At 36.1% G+C, this 20598-nt stretch overlaps 1 protein-coding gene across 1 annotated transcript; it reads right to left on the bottom strand.

The window, feature by feature from the left end:
• Nucleotides 1–4823: 4823 nt before the first annotated feature.
• LOC110789206 (uncharacterized) lies at nucleotides 4824–18998 on the bottom strand. The gene is made up of 13 exons (XM_021993852.2): nucleotides 18825–18998; nucleotides 18532–18690; nucleotides 15493–15744; nucleotides 15283–15402; nucleotides 14230–14310; nucleotides 13477–13572; nucleotides 12532–12627; nucleotides 10077–10130; nucleotides 9030–9233; nucleotides 8108–8233; nucleotides 7526–7591; nucleotides 6412–6714; nucleotides 4824–5911 (listed from the first exon to the last, which is right to left on the bottom strand). The coding sequence occupies exons 1-13, from the start codon at nucleotides 18885–18887 to the stop codon at nucleotides 5441–5443; spliced, it is 2091 nt and encodes a 696-aa protein (XP_021849544.1). The 5' UTR covers nucleotides 18888–18998; the 3' UTR covers nucleotides 4824–5440.
• Between the last annotated feature and the right edge of the window lie 1600 nt (nucleotides 18999–20598).

The raw sequence follows: 20598 nt of genomic DNA, 5'->3' as shown, positions 1-20598 counted from the left end.
AAAAAACAATACCGAACGAGACCTTAGTATAAAATGAGGTTCCACTTTAAAATCAATCGCTCATATTTGCATTCAGTTCTCAGTATTTTTCAGTAATGAACACAACCGAAGTGTAGATTGATTTGGTAGTACGGCTATTTGATTGTTTTAATGTTTTTCATATAATTGAGAATCATTTAATTTGATTGCTTTTCATTATTTTTCTTTCTAGCTTTCTCTACGTACTAAATTACATCTTCGTACCATGTGATATTATGATACGTCTTATCCATATAATCGATATCGGACCTTGGCCAAAATTGTATAAGGGGGTAAAAGTTGAAACTTCAACGTCTTACTAAATATAAATGCATAAATCAATATACCACCCGCAATTTATAGTATATTTACCTTGTATAATTAATATAACTTTTAAGTACTTATCACTATCAGGGCCTATCCCAAATGGCACTGGTGGAAGATCTTCATATGATCAAATCATTCATTCAGTTCAGCTCCATTCAGTCAGTTCATTCAATCTAGTTCAACTCCATTCAATTCAGTTCAATTCAGTTCAGCTCCATTAAGTTCAGTTCAGCCAAACAAAATTCAGAAGAACAGGACCTAAATACTACATAGTTCTTTGTACATGCACAAATACAAAACCAAGCAGGGTTTACCTTTCCACCTTCCAACCATAAGATTAACAGTTCATTACTCGTTATAATTTCCCGTTACTTTCAAAGTGTCTAACCTGCCAACCCAAATCACGTTAACTTGTCAAAAGGGATAGGTAGGGGGGACCTTAAAATGGGCCACGTAAAATCATAAATGCAGTTGGATGCATAAGAAAGAGTACGTTGTGGTTGGGGCTGATTCTATAATCTATATCATATCCCCCGTTTGTTAAGCATTCAGAACATATACAGATTAGGCTTCTGCTACATACAGAGTTTCAGACACACAATATGATTATGTCTGTATACATACTTATATATATACATATACAGACACACAATATGATTATGTCTATATATATGAGTATAATTCAATCTGTTGCCTTTTCATTAATCTTCTTGATCTGCTTAATGTTGTGTCTGTAATCGACAACTATTACAAGAATGTAGCACCCTCTTTTGTTTTTTTACTCAGTTCGATCCGATCTGATCTGATCCGATCTGTATAAATTTTTGACAAAATTAATGAATTTGCTGCACACTTGATCTGTTGCTTGCTCTAATCCCTTTCATATTAGGTGATGATCGAGACAGTAGTAGTACATGGTTTGGATGTTGATACTTGTATGTCCAAATCTATCACCATCATCTCAAACCCAGTTGGTAAAATGGTAAATCATTTGTCTTATGAGTATGTTTTATCGTTGAAAAGTGGATATTAGTGAGTTTAAGTCATTGTTATTGACCCTTTAAGGGTCGATATAGGCTGACTAATGTAGAAGCTTATGAAGTATTGGGTTGTTATAACGGGAGCAAGAAAGATAATTAAGAACACACATAAATAGGATGGAGATCACTAACAATGTGTTAGCTACGTCCACAAGAAAATGAGAGGATCGAAAATAGTATTGTATTAATCTTGAGGAATATGGATTACAGAATACAACTAGGTTATGACCTAAAGAATTTATATAATACGTTCTAAACGGATGCGTAAAAGGCCTAGAAAATAGGGTCAAATAGCTAACCCTAGTTCACAATAACGAAAGCAAGATCTCTGTACGGTGTTGTTCGAAGGGGGCTTAACTGATCAAAGGCATATTCTGATATAGGATTTTATTTGTAAACTAAGTAAACTACTACTCCCTCCACGGATACTCACACTATTTTACTTTTGACACTATTCACATAATTAACCTTGATCCTATTTCATTTCTAATATATAAAAATAAATGTTAGTATATAATCTATTGTTGGCTTCATCTTAATATATATTTTCAAAATATTAGTATTTATAAGTTTTTACAGTATGTAGTTAAATATATTGGTGGTCAAAGTTGTGTATTAGCAAGCGTGTCCAGTCAAAATGACGCGAATATTCCGAAAAGGAGGGAGTACGTTTTATTGCCTCACGGGGGACCAAATTCCATCAACATCATTTACCCTTAGTAGCTCTCTCAACCCCAACAAAGAAGAAAGGAAATAGTTTGGATAAGAATTAAACTAGTTAATTAATGACCTTTTCAATGTATACCTCGTCTTAATTAGGGGAATGTAATTAATGTTAGAGATGTTAATTTGCGGGAGGAGGAATCATATAATGCTGATCAAGTGCTCATAAGTCCTTTGAGTAATTGCTTTTTAATGACTGATTATTAATTGTCATTATATTACTCTTATTTGAAAAATTCTTCAAAGAAAAAACAAAAAGTTAAAACTTGATTAGGACATTAATTAATAAATGAAATTGAAAACATTGATACTTTCACTACAAAATAATCATTTTATAGAGACGAGGAATTTCGTCTCTATATAGTCCAAATCCGTCTCAAAATGATGCTTAGAGACGGATTTGAGATATAAATAGGGCGTCTCTATAGAGGGTGTCTCAAAAAAAAATTGAGACGGAATTTTTGCGAATCCATTACAAACTTGAGACGGAATTTTTGAAACACTATGTACAATTTCATCTCAATTTTAATTTAGAGACCAAGTTTTAGTAACTCGTCTCAAGTTTGAGACGTTTATTATATCCGTCTCAAAATCCATCTCTAATTGATGCATAATTTTGTAGTGTTTGATAGGATAAGTGGATAACTATAGTCGCATAGGCCCGCATTAGTTAAGAAGCAACTTAAAGTAACCAACTAATTAAACAAAGTAAGCCAAAGGTTTTGGGATCGAATCTTTTTAACTGAGAGTATCAGAGTGTACAAGTATTGAAGCAAGAAATTGTGAAGGTTAAAGTCTGATCAAAGTCCTTATTTTAAATGCAATCGAGAAGTGTGACAGGAGATCAAAATACACCTGGGTGTACGGTGCACCTTCTTACGAATGATAAGGGAAAGAAATAATCAAAAGAAGAAACCCAAAACGAGAAGTATGACAAAAAAACATCATTTGACGATATGAAGTACGCCGCTTGATTAACCTCCCGGAAACAATGATTGACGGAAAATTATTCGCATGTTGATTGTTAGAATATGCTTTGAATCAGTCAAGCACTTACTACAACGACCCAACAAGGGGATCTTGTTGACCTGGCCAGTGAGTCGGGTTCCAGGGGCGACGCACCCTGGTTTAGGGGGTTGGGGACACAACGTGGTCCCCGATGGGGGTTCGGGGGCAGCGACCCCGAACTTACGATATCTATTGTACACTAGGGTTATCTGTTTTGAGCCTATTTTCTGTGCTTTTCCGCATCTATCTAGGGACTGCTATATAAATTCTATAGGCTATAACCTAGTTGTATTATGTAATATGTACTCCTCGAGATCAATAAAACTCTGCTCTCTTCCGTCTGTGGACATAGCTAGGTGCTAACACAACACGTTAAATCTGTACGTGTTATTTATTTACGTTATTTATTATCTTTCTTATTTCCGTTATAACATTGACAAATCCTTCTTTGCATAATTGTATCATCAATGTTCTCATTAATTAATCTCCCAAAGGACCTGCTACACTTTGTTTGTTGAGTTGATAACCACCAAGTTATCTCCCTCGACAATCAATTTTTTGCACCCCATAACCAATTATTTTTCTTTTGTTTATAAATGATAATATGACCTTGCGATGGAGTAATACGGAGAACAAAATAACTCTTGATTCATTTGACATAGCCGCATATGCACATGTATTTTTTTAGCCTTTTATGATGAACATGAGGAGTTCCACTTAATTAACTAATCTTTTAAGTAATATCTGAAACTTTTTGTAAAGTAATACACTAATACTGTCTGTTTTAAGTAGGTAATTAGGTTTCCCTCAAAAAAGTAGGCAATTAGGTAGGGAAAAAGTGATTTATGTTATTAATCATAATATTAACCTCCAAAATATTCATCTTATATGTCCACCAGAGGCAATGTGCCAATAATTGACACTCAAAGGCAAATGTGCTAAAATTCAGTAGAAATAAGTTACCTGTTCTTTGGCAGTAATGGAAATTTCCAGCACTTCAGCCTGATCTCAGTAGACCTTAAGGCTTAAGGACATTAGCACATACCCCCCAAACATGGGCATCCCTTGGAAGTCTTGGACAATATGGGCCCTTAGGGTATGAGGATGTTTGGGCCCGACAAAAGCTAAAGGCGACCGAATGATCCATCGGAATGTGATTGACGATGATGAACTCATGAACCAAGATAAGTTGGTGGAGAACTCACATTGTGATTTGGAGGTCATAAGGTCTAGTCTAGAGACTGCAAATGTGTCGTGTCGGATCATATTCGTGTGGCGTATAAATGGGTTGAAAAACCTCAACACCAACCCAACTCATTTAATAAACGTGTTGTGTTGTATCGTGTCTGAAACTCTTGACTCTAATGCGTTTTTTTCGAGTCCAGTTCGTGTCGTGTTATCGTGTTTGTTCGATAAAATTGGCTCCATCATAAGGTTTATAACCCAATACATCAAATTATTGTTTGTTTTTCTCAAGCGGTTTAAGTCGGTTTCGTGTTGTTAATCTCAACACTAACCCGGGTCATAAACCTTGACACTAACCCGCTCTTTTCGTGTCCAGTTCGTGTCGTGTCAAATTTTGCCAACTCTATTTGAGCCCCATCAACAACATGATACTTGGGAGTAGCTCAAGCGTCATTGCATTAACCTGCATAGCTAGACTGATTAACCTTTATAATTGACGACGAAGAATTCGCTACAAACAGGTCAAAACCTAAGTAGCATGAAATTACAACTTTAAAGCAATTTCTTGCTCATTGTTCAAACATTAAAAAGTGAATTCATCCATAGAAAATACCAGTACAAGATAATGACCATCTTGTGCCTTATTGTTCACTGTATGACTTCAATTTGTACTCTGCACTAAATTTACTCCAGTCTATTTAAAGGAAATGCACACTATATAAGATTTTCTGGCAAAACACCCATAAGGCCTGCAAACTAATAAGCCTAACAGATACTCTTCTAAATGCTTCTAGCAACTGAAGATGTCATAAGAAACTTGAAACTACAACTCAAGACCAAAACTCCATCCTCCACTAATCAAAACCTAGTTTAAATAACTCCCCTCCAAAAGAAAAAGGGGTAAAAAAAAGGGGAAAAAGAGGTCAAAAAAAAAAACAGCTGCAAATTTACAAGCCAAGTATAACCAACAGTGTCCCAAACTCGATTTAAGGAAACATGGAAACCCCTCTTTCTGAGCTGCAAACCTTCTCATCTTCTCTTATATATAGTTTATCATGCTGTAATTCTTGGGTATTATACATTTGAAGAGTATACTTTTGCAGATTTGTTTCAAATTTCCAGAAAATCACACTCATTGATCACCTAGGAGCGCGAGGTTTTCCATCCATAGAGTTCAAATGCTGAGTTATAAATATGACACCCATCACGACAATGAGGCAACCAACCAATGTGCTAAAGAAGAGGGCACCCGGTTGTCGGGATTGAACAAATCCATACACCCCGTTTGCGGTAACTACGATTAGGTCATTTAGCCCGTCATTTGAGAAATCTGCAGAAACAAGGGTATGTGTAGGTGGCGCGGGAAGTTCAAGTGTTGTCATGACGCCGCCGTCAGGAGATATGAGTACAGCCTCTTGATCTCCAGCAACAAGAACCAATTGGTATCGATCATCGTGGGCCCGCAAAGAGAATGGTTTCAGTGTAGGAACCACGTTACCAGATTCCATCATACCAGAGGGTGATGGTAGATTTGACCATGTTGCCCCTGTTTTTATCTGCCACTGCCAGACTGCCTCGTGCCCATGTTCTCCGGGAGAGTATGATGTTACCTGACAAATGATAGCACAATTGAAGCAGCAACAAAACTAGACCTGATCAAATTGCGGGCCGGGCCAGGCCATGACTGGAAAATTCTCCCCGCTATGTCGGGTCAGGGTGGGAGCGTGCCAAACTTTGGGCCGGAAATTACTGCCCAAAACCCGCTAAATCGGGCCAAAAGTATCAGGCTTTTGGGCCATTCGGGCCAGGTCAAAAATATAACTAAAAATGCAATTTTGAGGTGTCCAAAACCCGCCCAAAAAATTAAAAATTCAGGCCAGGTCTGAATACCAGGGCAAAAGTTCTGCCCAAAACCACTATTTTCGTGGCTGGGCCGGGGGGGCGGGCTCATGTTGATCTGGTCGTTACAAACCCAATATTTTTGCTCCCAAATTTTGTTACTCACCCAACCTTATCCCGTCGGATATGCATAATGCACTTGGGTACTTGTATCTTAAATCAGAGTAATAATACAAAGCTCTATGCACACAAAAATTGTTACGAAACATACCTCCCCTCTACTTGTTAAGAAGATGACATCTCCATGGCTTCCTTTCCCATGATGATGGCCATCATCTCTTGGGATGAGAATTGGTGTGGCAACCTCCAAAGAACTAAAATCCTGAGCTCTACCGTAACCCCGGGAGAGTTCGGCGTGTTGAAATAAGTCAAAAGGGGAATAATGATGACAAATAGAGGCATTGAAGAGTTGTTCTCTCACTGGCACCCCAGAAGTAGCTACTGCCCAGCAAGGCCGGAGTACTTCCATAGATCCACTAACAACTGTTTGCTCCGCACCATTTCCACCCACCACCTACAGAGAGCGATTTGGTATATTATCTTAAATTTTCAGGTCCCGATTACAATTTTCACACAACCAAACCAGACAATTAAAATATGGAATGTAAAGAGGAATAAGTAATAACTAGATCAGCTTACCCCATCCTTCCCCATTTATCCTATAAACAGATTCAAGAAAAAATCATTGCTGCACTCATTTTTACTTTCTTTCAAGCAGGTCACTCAAGGCTCAAGGCATAATTAGCATTAAGTTCTAGTTAGAAAGATATCCAACCATAACACACAGAAAAAAGAAAAGCACTGAGTTTTTCCACCGAGATAATCGATGTTCACATTGTTTAATTTTTATCAGTGGGGAAACAAAACTACAAGATGAAGGAACTGGTTCTGGGTCATTCCACTTCTGTCCAAATTCAAAAAGCATTGGTCCTAACCCGTAATATCAAAAGAAACGGACACTGGGAGGAGAATATTCCATCTTTATTCTTTACTACAGCCACCTATCATCGAACAGTATGAGGATTTATGAGAACATAGAGATTATGCGATACTGCTATAGACAAATCTGTATTGGTTCATTTCAGAGATTTATGATGGCGCAAATCAGAGAGGATGGTTGGTTGTGTATGGATGTGAGACAATTCACTCCCAACACGCATAAATCCAACTACGGAGTCAAAATTTAAAGTCCGAAAAGATCAGAATGAACCGTATGGTCATTATAGCAAAAATCTACAACATGCAAGCTTCCAACTAAACATGTGTGGTGGTACTAAACAAAACGCACAAAGCCACACATAATTACCAATTGCAGAACCACTTACCTGCACATGATCCAACACCCCATCTCCATTGATATCAGCATGAAGTCCACCTTCTTGAAGATGAAGCTGTTCAATCAATTATATTCATGTAAACAGATCATACAAATAAATCAATGCATTGAAAAGATACAATGTAATTTATCAGCAAGTTGATATTATATCCCAGTATACTACCAGCTTCCTATTTATCCCAATCAACATCTCACATCTACAATAAACCCCGGCGAAAACAAAAGGAAAAACAATAGAAGATAAATATTAGATGATAAGCAGTCAGATACAATTCCCCATTACTTTACTGAGAGAGACTATTTGCTCGAGTCTCCTGAAGTTGTTAAGAGCACTCTACTAATATCCATGAAATTATTAACATTGGATCAACTTATTTGTTCAACTGTACAAGAGAAAAATGTTTAAGCGGTCTACGTACAAGGAAACCTAACAAGCAAAGTATGGATCTTGCTACTAATAGACTAACAGCTTTCAGTTACGAAGCTGTAAAAGGAGACACCATTATTTTGAATTTTATAACTGATCAATGCATAATAATTCAAGGTTAAGCTTTGAAAAAGTAATGCTCACCTTGCAAAGTGTACGACCAGATGCCAAATGTAGAGCTTCAATACCCTCCTTTTCATGAGCTACAACAACATTGGGGACCCACCAAAGTTGGGTGTAGTTTGTTATTGTGGGTACATATGGAATTGCCTGAACCAGAAATCTAAGTTATATTGTGCTTAAAAGTCAAACATAAAAGAATTTTACTCATCATGCTGAGAAGCAGAAAAAGAATCACACACAACAACAACTTACCACCAACTAGCACTCAGGTCCTATCAGTGGATGATCAAATACATAAAGTCTTAGAAGTAATTACAGGGAACCATATACAATAACAATTACTCTGTGAGGAACAATTTAATATTTGCCTGCACAGAACATTGTTTTTATGCTGGAAACATCTTGACCATATCTTCAAGAAATTACAATTTCAGATGCCTAAATATTCTCATGTGGTTTTATGCAAGCCATAATATAAGCATAAGTCATATACCAATCACACTAGACCACTAGAACTCCGTATATTATTGTCAAACAGAAGATATGCTCAGTACTACATGAGGCTACTATGGCACTTCAAGTCATAGTTCCACTAGAGTGTCCAACATGGAAAAAGGTAGAACTTCTGCGGAAATTTATTATCTGTTTTCGCGTGAAGTAATTCATGTATTGGATGGTCCCCCAGAGCTGTTCCTTTTTAAAAGAATAAGGAACATACAGACATGGAACAAGCCCCACAACTCCTTTAAAATAGAAGACCAAATGAATGCAGCTTTTTATTGTATAAAAAAGGATTTAATTTCATGGATTATGGTTCTCTTAGACAGTTGCCTGCTGAGATAAGAAGTTGAATTAACAGCATATCCTGATTAAGGTCATGTTCATGAAGACAGCAAGTGCAAGATCAATAGTAAAAGTTCCCAATTAGCAATTTAGTATATACCTTCTTAGTTTTAGCTGAACCAGCATAGTCAGCAGCTTTTCCAATCATTTTTGAGATCTTTTTTGTTGAATCCTTGCCTGGACGATGATGTTCCTCAGGCTTGTGGAGAGGATGATTAGCATTTTTTCCAGGCAGCTTTTTTAGCGTCTTCCTCTTGTGGCGTTTGAAATGGGCCAGCTCAAAACTAGTATCTTCCCGCCTATCCTGTTATTCAACGTGAAATAGTATACACCTCAATAAACAAATATTAAATATCCAACTTTGCACACTAAACAGCAGGGTCACCTAATACGTAGTACGATTTAGTACGAAAACGCAATACGAATACGGAATACGAGAGGTGATCGTATTACAAATACGTTTTGAGTAATTTTAAATACGGTTTTCGGTAATATAATACGATTTCATATAAATTGAAAGAAAAATGTATATATTTAAGTCTAATCAAAATTCGAAAGTCATATGTCATCCCAACCAAGATTGACTTAAAAAAAGCTAAAATATAAAAACAAAATATATGAGTCCTAAAATAATGCTTTCTCGTAATTAGTAATGAAGGGAATAGTAAAGATTCCCTTTAAAAATAGAATATTTCCTCTTTATAATTGAAAGAAAAAGAAAAAAAAAATTCAGTCTTTAGAAAAATACAGCTATACAGCTGTCCTCTTTTCAAAAAAAAAGTTTAAAAGATACAAAATACAACTGTCTTCTTTTAGGCTAAAACCTAATCTCCTGTCATTTTCTTCACCTTCCTTTCTCCTCCTCCATTTTTTTCACCTTCAGTCACCTTCCTCTTTCTTTCTCCTCCTCCATTTTCACGCACGAACTCAAGATCCATCCTCCATTTTCACGATGAAGCTTTAAAATCACAGAACAATGGCGATTCGGCGAAGAATACTAGAAATCGATCAAATCGATTATTGGGTCGAATTAGACCGAATTCGTACTCGAATCAGTACGAATCGTTCTAAAACGGAGTACGGTGGGGTCTCCACCGTATTATGTGACCCTGCTAAACAGGTAGAGTGGGTAGCTAATACAACTTACCCAATGATGTGGCATAACTCCCAGGATAGATTCTCGGAATTCCCTGCACTCAAACTGCAGGTTAACAAGTTTCGGTGAGCTTGTGATTGGCAAAAAGCATCCAAAGAGCATACAATACAAGCAAACGTAGCTCAGTTATTGAAGAAATCTCATCAAAAAACAAAAACCTGCATCTTGATACCTTAGTTAAAGTAAACATACAAAATTACAAACATTCGCTGACCTCGAAAAGTCAATTCGAACACTATTTAACTTAAGAGACAACAAAAGAAAGCGATTTCCCAAAAATTGTGCTGGAAATCACTTACTACTAAACCAATAACCAAGCATGACACATGGTGGCTTCTCCTTGAAAATTTCCTGCCTAAATCATTTGTGAAAATTTCTCTTTCATGAGAATCACATCTTCAAAAATTCTATCTTGTTTTAGCTGAAAATCTCAGAAAATCTTCCTAAATAACTTCCGATAAACTTATGTCATTTAAATTTTGAACATTTTTGAATTTCCATATGAAATTTAACTCAAACTACGAAAAGGTGTATCTTACAAATGATATTCCAGTATAGCTAGGGTCAAAGACTAGAAAAAAATAATTCCAAGATTGGCTTAAGAAAGAAATTTTACAAGAAAAATGTCCATGTAGGATTCGGAAACCTAGATCACAAAAAAAGAACAAACCAAACACCCTACCCCTCCCATTTCCTTCCACTCTTTTCGTTCTCTAGTTTCCATTAAAATCATGAACTAAAATGAAATCCTATCGACTTAAGCAACAAAATCACAAAGCAAAAACCCTCCTTAATAGAATTTTAATTCAATCGACACCACCCCTTATCCCATGCCTTTCATTTCACCTTTCGTGTTGTTTCATTCCGATTGTGAGAAGCCATTAAGAATGTTTTACACAAATTGCACGCTCAGAAATACACCATTACCTCTCTTCATATACTGTTGCAGTAAGATTGCCTAATTCCTAAGAGGACAAACTTCTCCATGTAGTTGCAATTGACTCTATCAGCTTGAGGTGTTTAGCAGTCACAGTTCGATCAAACCCCTCAACGACAATCAAAAATCTTGCTTGGTTTAACACCTCATTGTTGCCAACATGTATAGCAAGGTCACAAAAGGAAAATCAATCCGTGTGCTTGAGCCCTCTTGCTTGCAAATATAGCCCAGGAACTTTTTTCTGCACAGAAAATGTGTGTGTTTCTGCAAATGTAGAAATAATTCTTTTTCGGGTGTTTCCGTGTTTATTATTTCGTATTTGGAATATAGAAGTACATTGATCCTTGATTAGTGACAAACAACCAATATATGTTTGCGGTCTCTATTCAAAAGGTTGCATCTCATAAGTTATATACCACGATCAAGCATCTTCATCTCCCTCATATCCTCGATTTCCTTCTCTAAAGCTCTAACAAGTCAGAAACAAGCCAATGCGCGGTACCTCTATCTTAAGTCCTTTTCTCTTAAAAGTTATGTAATGAGATTAAGCATATCCATCTCTCATATCTTTCATTTCCTTCTCCAAGAGCTCTAATCGAGTAAATATTACTCGTAACAGTCTTGTCCACTTTATGTAAAACATTCCTAATGGTTATGTTTAGGGGTGAAAGTTCAGTTTTGTCCACTTTATGTAAAACATTCTTAGGGTGAAAGTTCTGCCAAATCCAATCCAAAACAAATTTGTTTTTTGAACTTTGAGCCCAATGCCCCAATCCAATCCAAATTTCAACCAAGTCTAATCCGGTCCAATCAGATCTAGGACTAGGTAAGTAGGTAGTCTAGATCCAATCCGAAAAACCAAATTAATTAAGCCACCTTTTATTTTTGCATTGTGGCAGGTGGACCTTATTTATGATAATAGAGTAATACTTCCTTAATAAATATAAAAATAATCCTTACAAGCCATAACATTAACCCATAAGTCTTAAAAATCAACATAACCATCTTAATGATCTGCATACAGGGGGGAGGAGAAGATGCAGAAGTAGGATATCAATAATCAAATTGATCAGAGGTGACTAAAAAGTGTAGTGACTCTGTATGCAAAGACAAAACAAAATTTTAGCCTACATGGAGACTAGTAGAATTTTCTTTTTGTGCCTCCCGAATAACATTTTATTTTGCGGACTCTAATGGGGGAAATTATTTTAATTTCAGGAGATTTGTTCATCAAAAGTAATTCTATGGACCGTTATGGTATAAACCATTAATACGGCACCTAGACAACTCCGGCCTATCATAATATAGAACAACCACCAAGCACGGTCCTCCACTAACTCGTACAGAGTGGTGCAAAGATGATAAAAATACACTGCTTATTCATGAGGCTTTGTGAATTTCATGGTAACAAAAGAAATACCAAATAATCTGAATAGAACTCAACATATCAACATAAGTAACAACAACTTAACAATGGACAGTTTAACACAAGAAATGACCTGGGCTCACCTCTCCAGGATGACGACTGTGTAAAGAATGAGCATCAAGCTTGTAATTATGTTGTGGAATCATCATGGATGCCTCCGAGGATTGCGCTTCAATTTTCTTCAAACACAATAAAAATTGAAACAAAGAGAAGTCAATACCTCTGTAACAACCACATGACTTTTAACTCTATTCAGAACGAATCCTAACTTTGTGTGATGTAAAACTATAGTCTATTCATATGCGAGGTGCTACATTAATGGTACCAAAACTTTAGGACTAAAAATCCCACGATTTGATATGATTTTTCAATGTTCACATTAATTCTAAGAGAGATGGCATCAATCAGACTCATTCCACTCCAACTCCTGACATGACGCAGAGATCCTGAAAGAAGATGTGATTATCTAAAACCACTAGCTTGCAAATTGTCCAAATATTCTTTTACAAAGAAGACTGAAAACAGACAATGGAAACAAGGAAACAATTTAAAAATTGATACGTTTACGACTTTTGAGGTAAAAATACAAAACTGCAATGTCTTCAACTATAGAAATATAGAACCAATGAAAATGATATGTAAACTAAAAAATTAGTTGATATTATTAGGTACATGCCAATGTTACCATAACACATTCCCTTTAACTACAACATATCTGTAAAACAAACAAAACTCATACTTATGTAGTTAAAGGAAATCCAAAAGCATACCAAGTATTATACTAGTATAAAAGAAATCTATACATGCATGGCAAGGCCACACACCTAGGACTCTAGCAGGCAGTATGTAATGATGTACAGCATGCTGTAATACGTAAAAACAAGAACATTTTTACTAAGATAGAACACTGTAGATGCTTTATCAACATTTGTGCACAGTACACACACAGTAAAGAAAAGAGGAGGGCGGGGGATAGTGACTCTATCACCTGCAAATGAATTAAAGATGTAAACAGAGCAAGAAAAAACCTCATTCTTTCTACTCCATCGGAGCTGGCCACTTCTACCCGCAAAGGCATAAAATGCAAAATGCCGCAAATCCACTACTTCATTGTTCTCCGCAGGCTGAGAGGGAAGAAACAATAATCAATTACATTATTATCTGTTGACTGAATAGACGTTTGGACAGTTTCAAACAAATCAACACTTGGACAGTTTCACTTCATGGATTTGACCATCAAAATAAAGTAATTAATAATTTCATTTCACATACTTGTTTCAAGAAAGAAATATCTTGGTAGACATTTCACGTTTGTTAAGGAGCGTCAAACCACTAATGTGGGCAACCCAAGGAACAACTGAAAAGAGAAACCCACATTTGAGAAGTGTAACTCTACTAGGCCTTAGGCGTGGTTTATGAGTTATGTCACACACACAAAAGCCATGTGAAGCTCACATAGATGATTCTGTGTGCGTGCGCGTACGTGAAAGTGTGTAAGGGTGGAGGATATACAACACAGATTTCATAATTTTCACTGGCTTTCAGCAAAAGATTGTAAAAGATAAGGATCACACGACAGATAGATCTTAATCGTTCATGACATATTTAGTTTCGCTTGTACACAACCTTAGTCCAACTATAATTAGGGTATGGGTTGCTAATGCATGCTTTTACAGGACTAAATTTTTTAGCAACAGTTTCTTAACAAGGGTTTTTCATAGGACCAAGATAAAAAGAGACTCGTCTGAAATTGCAGTACGTCAATCTTACACTGTATATACCTCAGTTTCACCAGCACTTCTCCTATGCTGCTCTGCATTCTTCTCTGCCATACTTATTTCCTCGAAAGGATCTGAAAAAATCTACAACCAGTGATAAAACACACAAATTAATATTGTACAACTTCTGCTATACTAAAGGTGACAAAGGATGAAATACTGAAAAGAAAATAAAGAGGCGCTTTTGTAAATTTCAAAAGTTCACAATAGGGACAGACGGGCAGGACTTACTACCTTTTGGGGAAAAAAGTTGTGAATTACTACTTTTTAAAACTCGTGTTGTTGATTGCAACCTTATGTCATTTTCCGGTCATTTTAGCTTGGAAATAACGACATGAAAGGCTTTTGTATTTTATTGCGAACTTAATAAATAACACCCTAGTAACAAAAAAAAACAAAAAAAAAAACCCTAATTATCCACCCTCACCATTTATCTTTTATGTAAAACTAATTAACTACACATGTTGGGGGGTTTTAGTTAAGGGTAAAATTGTTTTTTTTCCTTCTCCTTTATAATTTGTTAATAGGGCGTTTTGACGTCATTGCCGGAAAAATAACTTGAAAAGGACATGAGGTAGCAATAGTAATCCCTGAGTGGTTTAAAATGTAGTAATTCACAACTTCTTTTCCAAAAGGTAGTAAGTGCCAAAGTGGCTAAGTTGCTAGGTAGTCAGTGACAAAACTTCCTTTCATCTTCCTTTATCTTGTTCTCAAACTTTGTTCAATTTATTTGCGGTCTCAGTTGATCAAATGAAGCATAAATTCAATCCAATCATAACACATACTTAATCTCTTTCCTCTCGCAATAAGTTTGAAGTAGCGTTTTTATCAGCTTAGCTTAATGAAGAGTAAATTCAAGTATGATAACCAAAGGAAATCCAAATGTCAAGATGACAGGCAATAATCTGAAGAAATTAAAAGAATTATGCGGAAAAATAAGAGAAAGCAGCTATGCAACTCACAGTCCATGTCAAACTGAATCAGAAAAGCAAAATTGCATGACTGAACGCATTAATTAAGCAACAGTAGATAAAACAAAAAAAAAAATATGCATACATGTGGTTGCACTTCCATCCTACCACCAACAATAACCAATCCTGTATCTCCATGTTTAATGGTGTAATTGCTTATTGATATTGCAACCTCTCTGTGGTGAGCATTATGAGGAAAATCTTCCTGCAAAATGTACATCAAGTAATGATTACATGTGCATGTTTGATAACCCAGCAAACCTTTGAAAGGGTTTAGGAGAAAGAACCTATATACCTGTAAATTTGCTTCCCATAACTTCTTAAGATTATGGTCAAAACACATGACGGACCATCCTGACGTCACCACCACCAATACCTGCTTACGTGGCTGCCCTTGCCGGTAACTTCGATCGATAACACCAGTTGCCATAGCAACAGCACGCCTCCCAGAGGCAACACGAACTTTGTCAGGCAACAAAGTCACCTCGGCAAGAACACGCGCTTCGCTAAATCCTTCATCAACACGTCTAGTATGAGGCTCCAACACCTAAAAGTCGAAACGCGGGTAAATCAGTACAAAAGGCTAGGAAATAACAATACCTTGCAGCAAAGATTAATGATTTTGAGAAAAAGAAGCAGTTCAATTAAGTCAACAGACTGAGTCTCGAGGTTATCAGTACTGATATCAGGAGACGGAAAAACGACATGGAACGTATGAACTTTTTATATGTTTACATATTAAGGAAACGAAACACATTATCCACACTTAGCAATAAACATCAAATCCCTCCCTCTTTGGTCAATGATTCAATTGGATGAACTTGCATATTACATTGCCCCATCTGCCCCTTCCCTCACTGTAAGAACAGTAATATTTCGATGTCAAGAAGTGCTATAAACCCAATAATTATCATGTTCCTCACAAAGCCTCCACCCATTGACTCTACTTCTTTTCATCATAAACCAAGCCACGTCCACAATAATATCAAAGCCCTAATCCCAATGATGGGGTTGGCTACATGAACCAAAAGTTCATTTCTTGTGATGGTCAACCATGATCCTCTTCCTCCATTCCCTTAATAGAAATCTTAGCTCCTTCCACCCAAGTTATCTTTGGTCTCTCTCGGCTTCTTCTAAAATCCCCGTGATCCCAAACCTTTACTTTCCTTACTGATGCATCTTCTAATCTCTGTTTCACATCCCCAAACTAGCGCAATCGGTTCTCCCTTCTTTTTTCCTCAATATTCGCAACTCCATCTTTCCTCCTATTATCTTCATTTCCAATTCTATCCTTCAAGGTGTTCCCCACAACCATCTCAACATACACACCTCTGCTACTCCCATCTTAAATTCTTAATATGATCTTTCCTAAATGTCCAACATTCTGATCAGTCTAACAAAGCTGGTATGATAGTCATCAAATAAAATTTTCTCTATGAAGTCAAAGGTAGATTGCAGTCATACAATACCCAATTATTGCTCTCCATTTGAGCCACCCGGACTTAATCTTGTGGGTCACATCTTGGTCAATCTCTCCATTCCTCTATAATAATCAAGGTACTTAAAACATTCACGCTTGCACAACTCGTTACCACCCAATGCTATTACATCCTTGCTTGACTCCCTCCTTGTTCTAAAATAACATTCCATGTACTCAGTTTTGCCTGACTTAGTCTAAACCCACAAGATTTTAGTTGTTGCCTCCATAACTCCAATTTAGCACTAACCCCAATTCTAGTCACTAACACAACATCATCTGCGAACAACATACATTGTGGTATGCTGGAATCTCATCCCGCATGGACCTTGTTAATTCATCCAATACTGCTGCAAAGAGGAACGGAATGAATGCAGATCCGCTGGCAGACTATAGTCTTCATTACACCTTATTGACCAGAATCACCAGATTGAAGGATCATTTGATGTTTAATAATGGAACAAAAATATTTTAAATAATACCCTCCAGTTGTAGAGTTGGAGCTTTTAGAAACCTTTTTATATTATTGGTTTTGTTTTTAACTTTTTAAAAATGTGTATTCAGCTTTGCCATAATTTTTTCCTTTATTAATGATCAATAATACATTTTCTTGTTAAGATCCTACAAAGTTCTTGAACCCTCTCTTACTTAATCTAATCCCACAAATGAACCAAAACCTCGTAACATGTGAACTAACTCACATCAACTTGACGTAGTAAAATAAACTTCAGGCAAGCTTGAGTTTAGAGTGTAGAGCCAATGACCCCATCATAAGATATCCATACTCCAACCGTAACAGCAATAAAAGATGCAAAATGGTTGCTCGACTTGCTCCACTCAACAAAGTAGGTGTTTATCTTTCCAATTGCTGCAATGGTGAGGCCACTGAGTTTATCGTCAATACCTGGATGAAAATTACTCACCCCGTGCGAACACTGCAAAGATAATTGGTCACCCGGTTCCAACCTATCAACCTAACCTTTGTAGTACTGTTTTAAGTCTCTCCTTCCCACCCTTTGTTCATCATTTCTTCCAAATGAGTGTATTGCAGAAATTTCAAGCATGAACCATTCCATCATTAGAGTACGTAGCAATTTTTTCCGGACATCTTAAATAATTCATGTAACTACTCTATGTTTACTCATAGACCGAAACGAAATTTCCTAAAGCTATAGTGTTCAATAGGAACCAAAAGGTTACAATTTCTTACGATATCCACACTCCAACCAAGACAACAATAAAAGATCCAAAATGGTTTCTCCACTCAACAAAGTAGGCGTTTATCTTTCCGATTGCAGCAATGGTGAGGCCACTGAATTTATTGTAAATACCTGACAGAAAATTACTCACTCTATCCAAACACTGCAAAGCTAATTGCTCGCACGGTTCGAACCTATCAAATTAACCTATGTAGTACTTTTGTAAGTTTCTCCTTCATACCCTTTGTTCATCACTTCTTCCAAATGCATGTATTGCAGAAATTTCAAGCATGTAACTAGCAACTTTTTCCGGACAAACTAAATAACTCATGTACTTTTGTAAGTTTTTCCTTCACACCCTTTATTCATCACTTCTTCCAAATGCACTAGCAACTTTTTCCAGACATCCTAAATAATTCATGTAACTACTCTATATTTGTTAATGGACCGAAATACATAAATTTCCTAAAGTTATTGAGTTCATTAGGAACCAAAAGTTAACAATTTCTTAACCTTCCTACCATATTCTTAAATATAATAGCTTACCCATCATACAGAAACTGCAAATTTCACATTCCAAATTATACAAAATCTAACAACAACATACAAAAAATAAGAAATAGATATTAGTAAATAAAAATTTAAATAAGGAAATAACCTGAATTTTAGCATCATAAGTGGCAACAAGGACCTCTAGCTTGCCATCGCCATTGAGATCGGCGACAATAGGCGGAGGAAGACGGTCCGCTTCATATTTGATCGGATAATCATCCAATAAATGAAACCATGCATCTCTGAACGATACATCTCCCTCATGCTAATGCAAAAGATAGAAAAAGAGGGATTAATCGGTGAATTAGGTCAATATAATTTGAAATTGAGTTCGATTTTGATTGAAATACTAATTAGAATTGGAAAATTCTAGGGTTTTTGGAGGGTTAGGAAAGGAACCTGGAGAGAGAAGAAAATGGCGAAAGCAGCGAGCATAAGAATGGATAAATCACGTTTTCTCATCGCGATTTTGTTCTTCTTCTGTGAATGAAGCTTTCTTCTTCTTCGACTGATCAGCTGTTTTCAGTGCTTCTTCAGCTTCTGCTTTCTGGAGATGTTGCAGTTTAATTACACATATGGAGTAAATTACTCCCTCCGTGTATTTTTGTTAGGAGATACACTTGCCTTTTCCGGCCGTATTTATTTAAGAGATACACTTGCCAGTTTAGGTAATTTATCAAGTATCAACCCTACCATCTAATAACATAATCACAAAATCTTGTTTAAAATGGGTGTACAATAATAACTTATTAAGTATCAACCCCACCATCTAATTACATAATCACAAAATCTTGTTTAAAATGGGTGTACAATAAATTATTGTACACCAAGCCCATATTAGGCAAGCCATCATTAACCGCCTAATATTGGCACGTGTGAGTCGGATTTTTTTTTTTTTTTTTCTTTTTCGAATTGGGGTCTCTCATTCCGTTATTTCTCTCTCTTCTTACTGTTGTTGCTGCTTCTCTCTTTTCTCTATCCTCTCTCTCTCCTGCGATTTTCCTTAGGTATTTCAACTGCAAATTCCGCGATTTCTTCCGCGATTTCTTCTGCAATTTCTTCGCGATTTCTTCTGCAATTTCTTCGCGATTTTGCTACATTTACCTCGACAGTTCATCCAGGTTAGTTTTCTACCTATTTTCTTTGATTTTTCGTATTTTGATAATTAGGTTTAATTATTTTAGTTGTTCTACTTGAATTATTCTTCCAATTATGTCGCGTTTTGTTTGTGTTGTTTCGAATTTGTAATTGTGTGTTTTGATTTAGGTTTTTCTTCAACGATCATTTGTTTTTGCTGCGATTTTGTTCCTTTGCACAGATAGCTTCTTTGCTGCGATTTTGTTCCTTTGCTGCGATTTCAATTTTGTGCTTTAATTTCTGTTATATAAATGTTAAAGTTTATAAATCTGTTAATAAGTTAAGGTTATTCACCTAATAGTGAAGAACTTTTGTATTCAAATTTGCAAGCACGTGAATCATTGAATCTGTATCAAAGTTGCAAGGTTTCTGATGTTAAAGTTTAGGATAATTGAGTTAAAGTTGAGGATTATAGAGATAAAGTTAGGGTTTTAGAGTTAAAGTTTAGGATTCTGTAGTTAAAGTTTAGGATAATTGAGTTAAAGTTGAGGGTTTAGAGTTAAAGTTGAGGGTTCTAATGTTAAAGTTGAGGGTTCTAATGTTAAATTTGAGGTTTTGTAGTTAAAGTTTAGGATAATTGACTTAAAGTTTAGGATAATTGAGTTAACTTTAACTGTGAATAACTTAACTTTAATTGGTAGTAGTCTAACTTTCACGTTTTTACCTTTCTACAACTAAATTGAGTCTTTCAGTCTGTTTTATTTCACTGTTGTACTTTGTTGTGTTAAAGTCATAGTTTTATATACCAAAGTTGTGGAAATTGGCATAAAAGTTAAGACAGTTTTCAATCATTTAAGACTTAACTTTTCTATTAATATCTTAACTTTAACAGTTAAATCTATTACTTTTATATTTACAAATTTTTCATCTAATGGGAGTTTAACTTTTGCAGTGATTTTTGACATCATTGAATCATGCCGAGAAGTAAAACTGTTAATGTGAAGGAGATTTTACAAGAAGATGATGACATTCAATATCCAGATTCAGAAAATATTGAATATGATGACGATGATGACGATGTTGTTTATGAAGATGA

This window comes from Spinacia oleracea, chromosome 3 (assembly GCF_020520425.1).
Source record: "Spinacia oleracea cultivar Varoflay chromosome 3, BTI_SOV_V1, whole genome shotgun sequence".
NCBI classification, from domain to species: Eukaryota; Viridiplantae; Streptophyta; class Magnoliopsida; order Caryophyllales; family Amaranthaceae; genus Spinacia; species Spinacia oleracea.
Note: the sequence above shows the minus strand (reverse complement) of the source record. Positions and strands in the feature narration are given on the sequence as shown.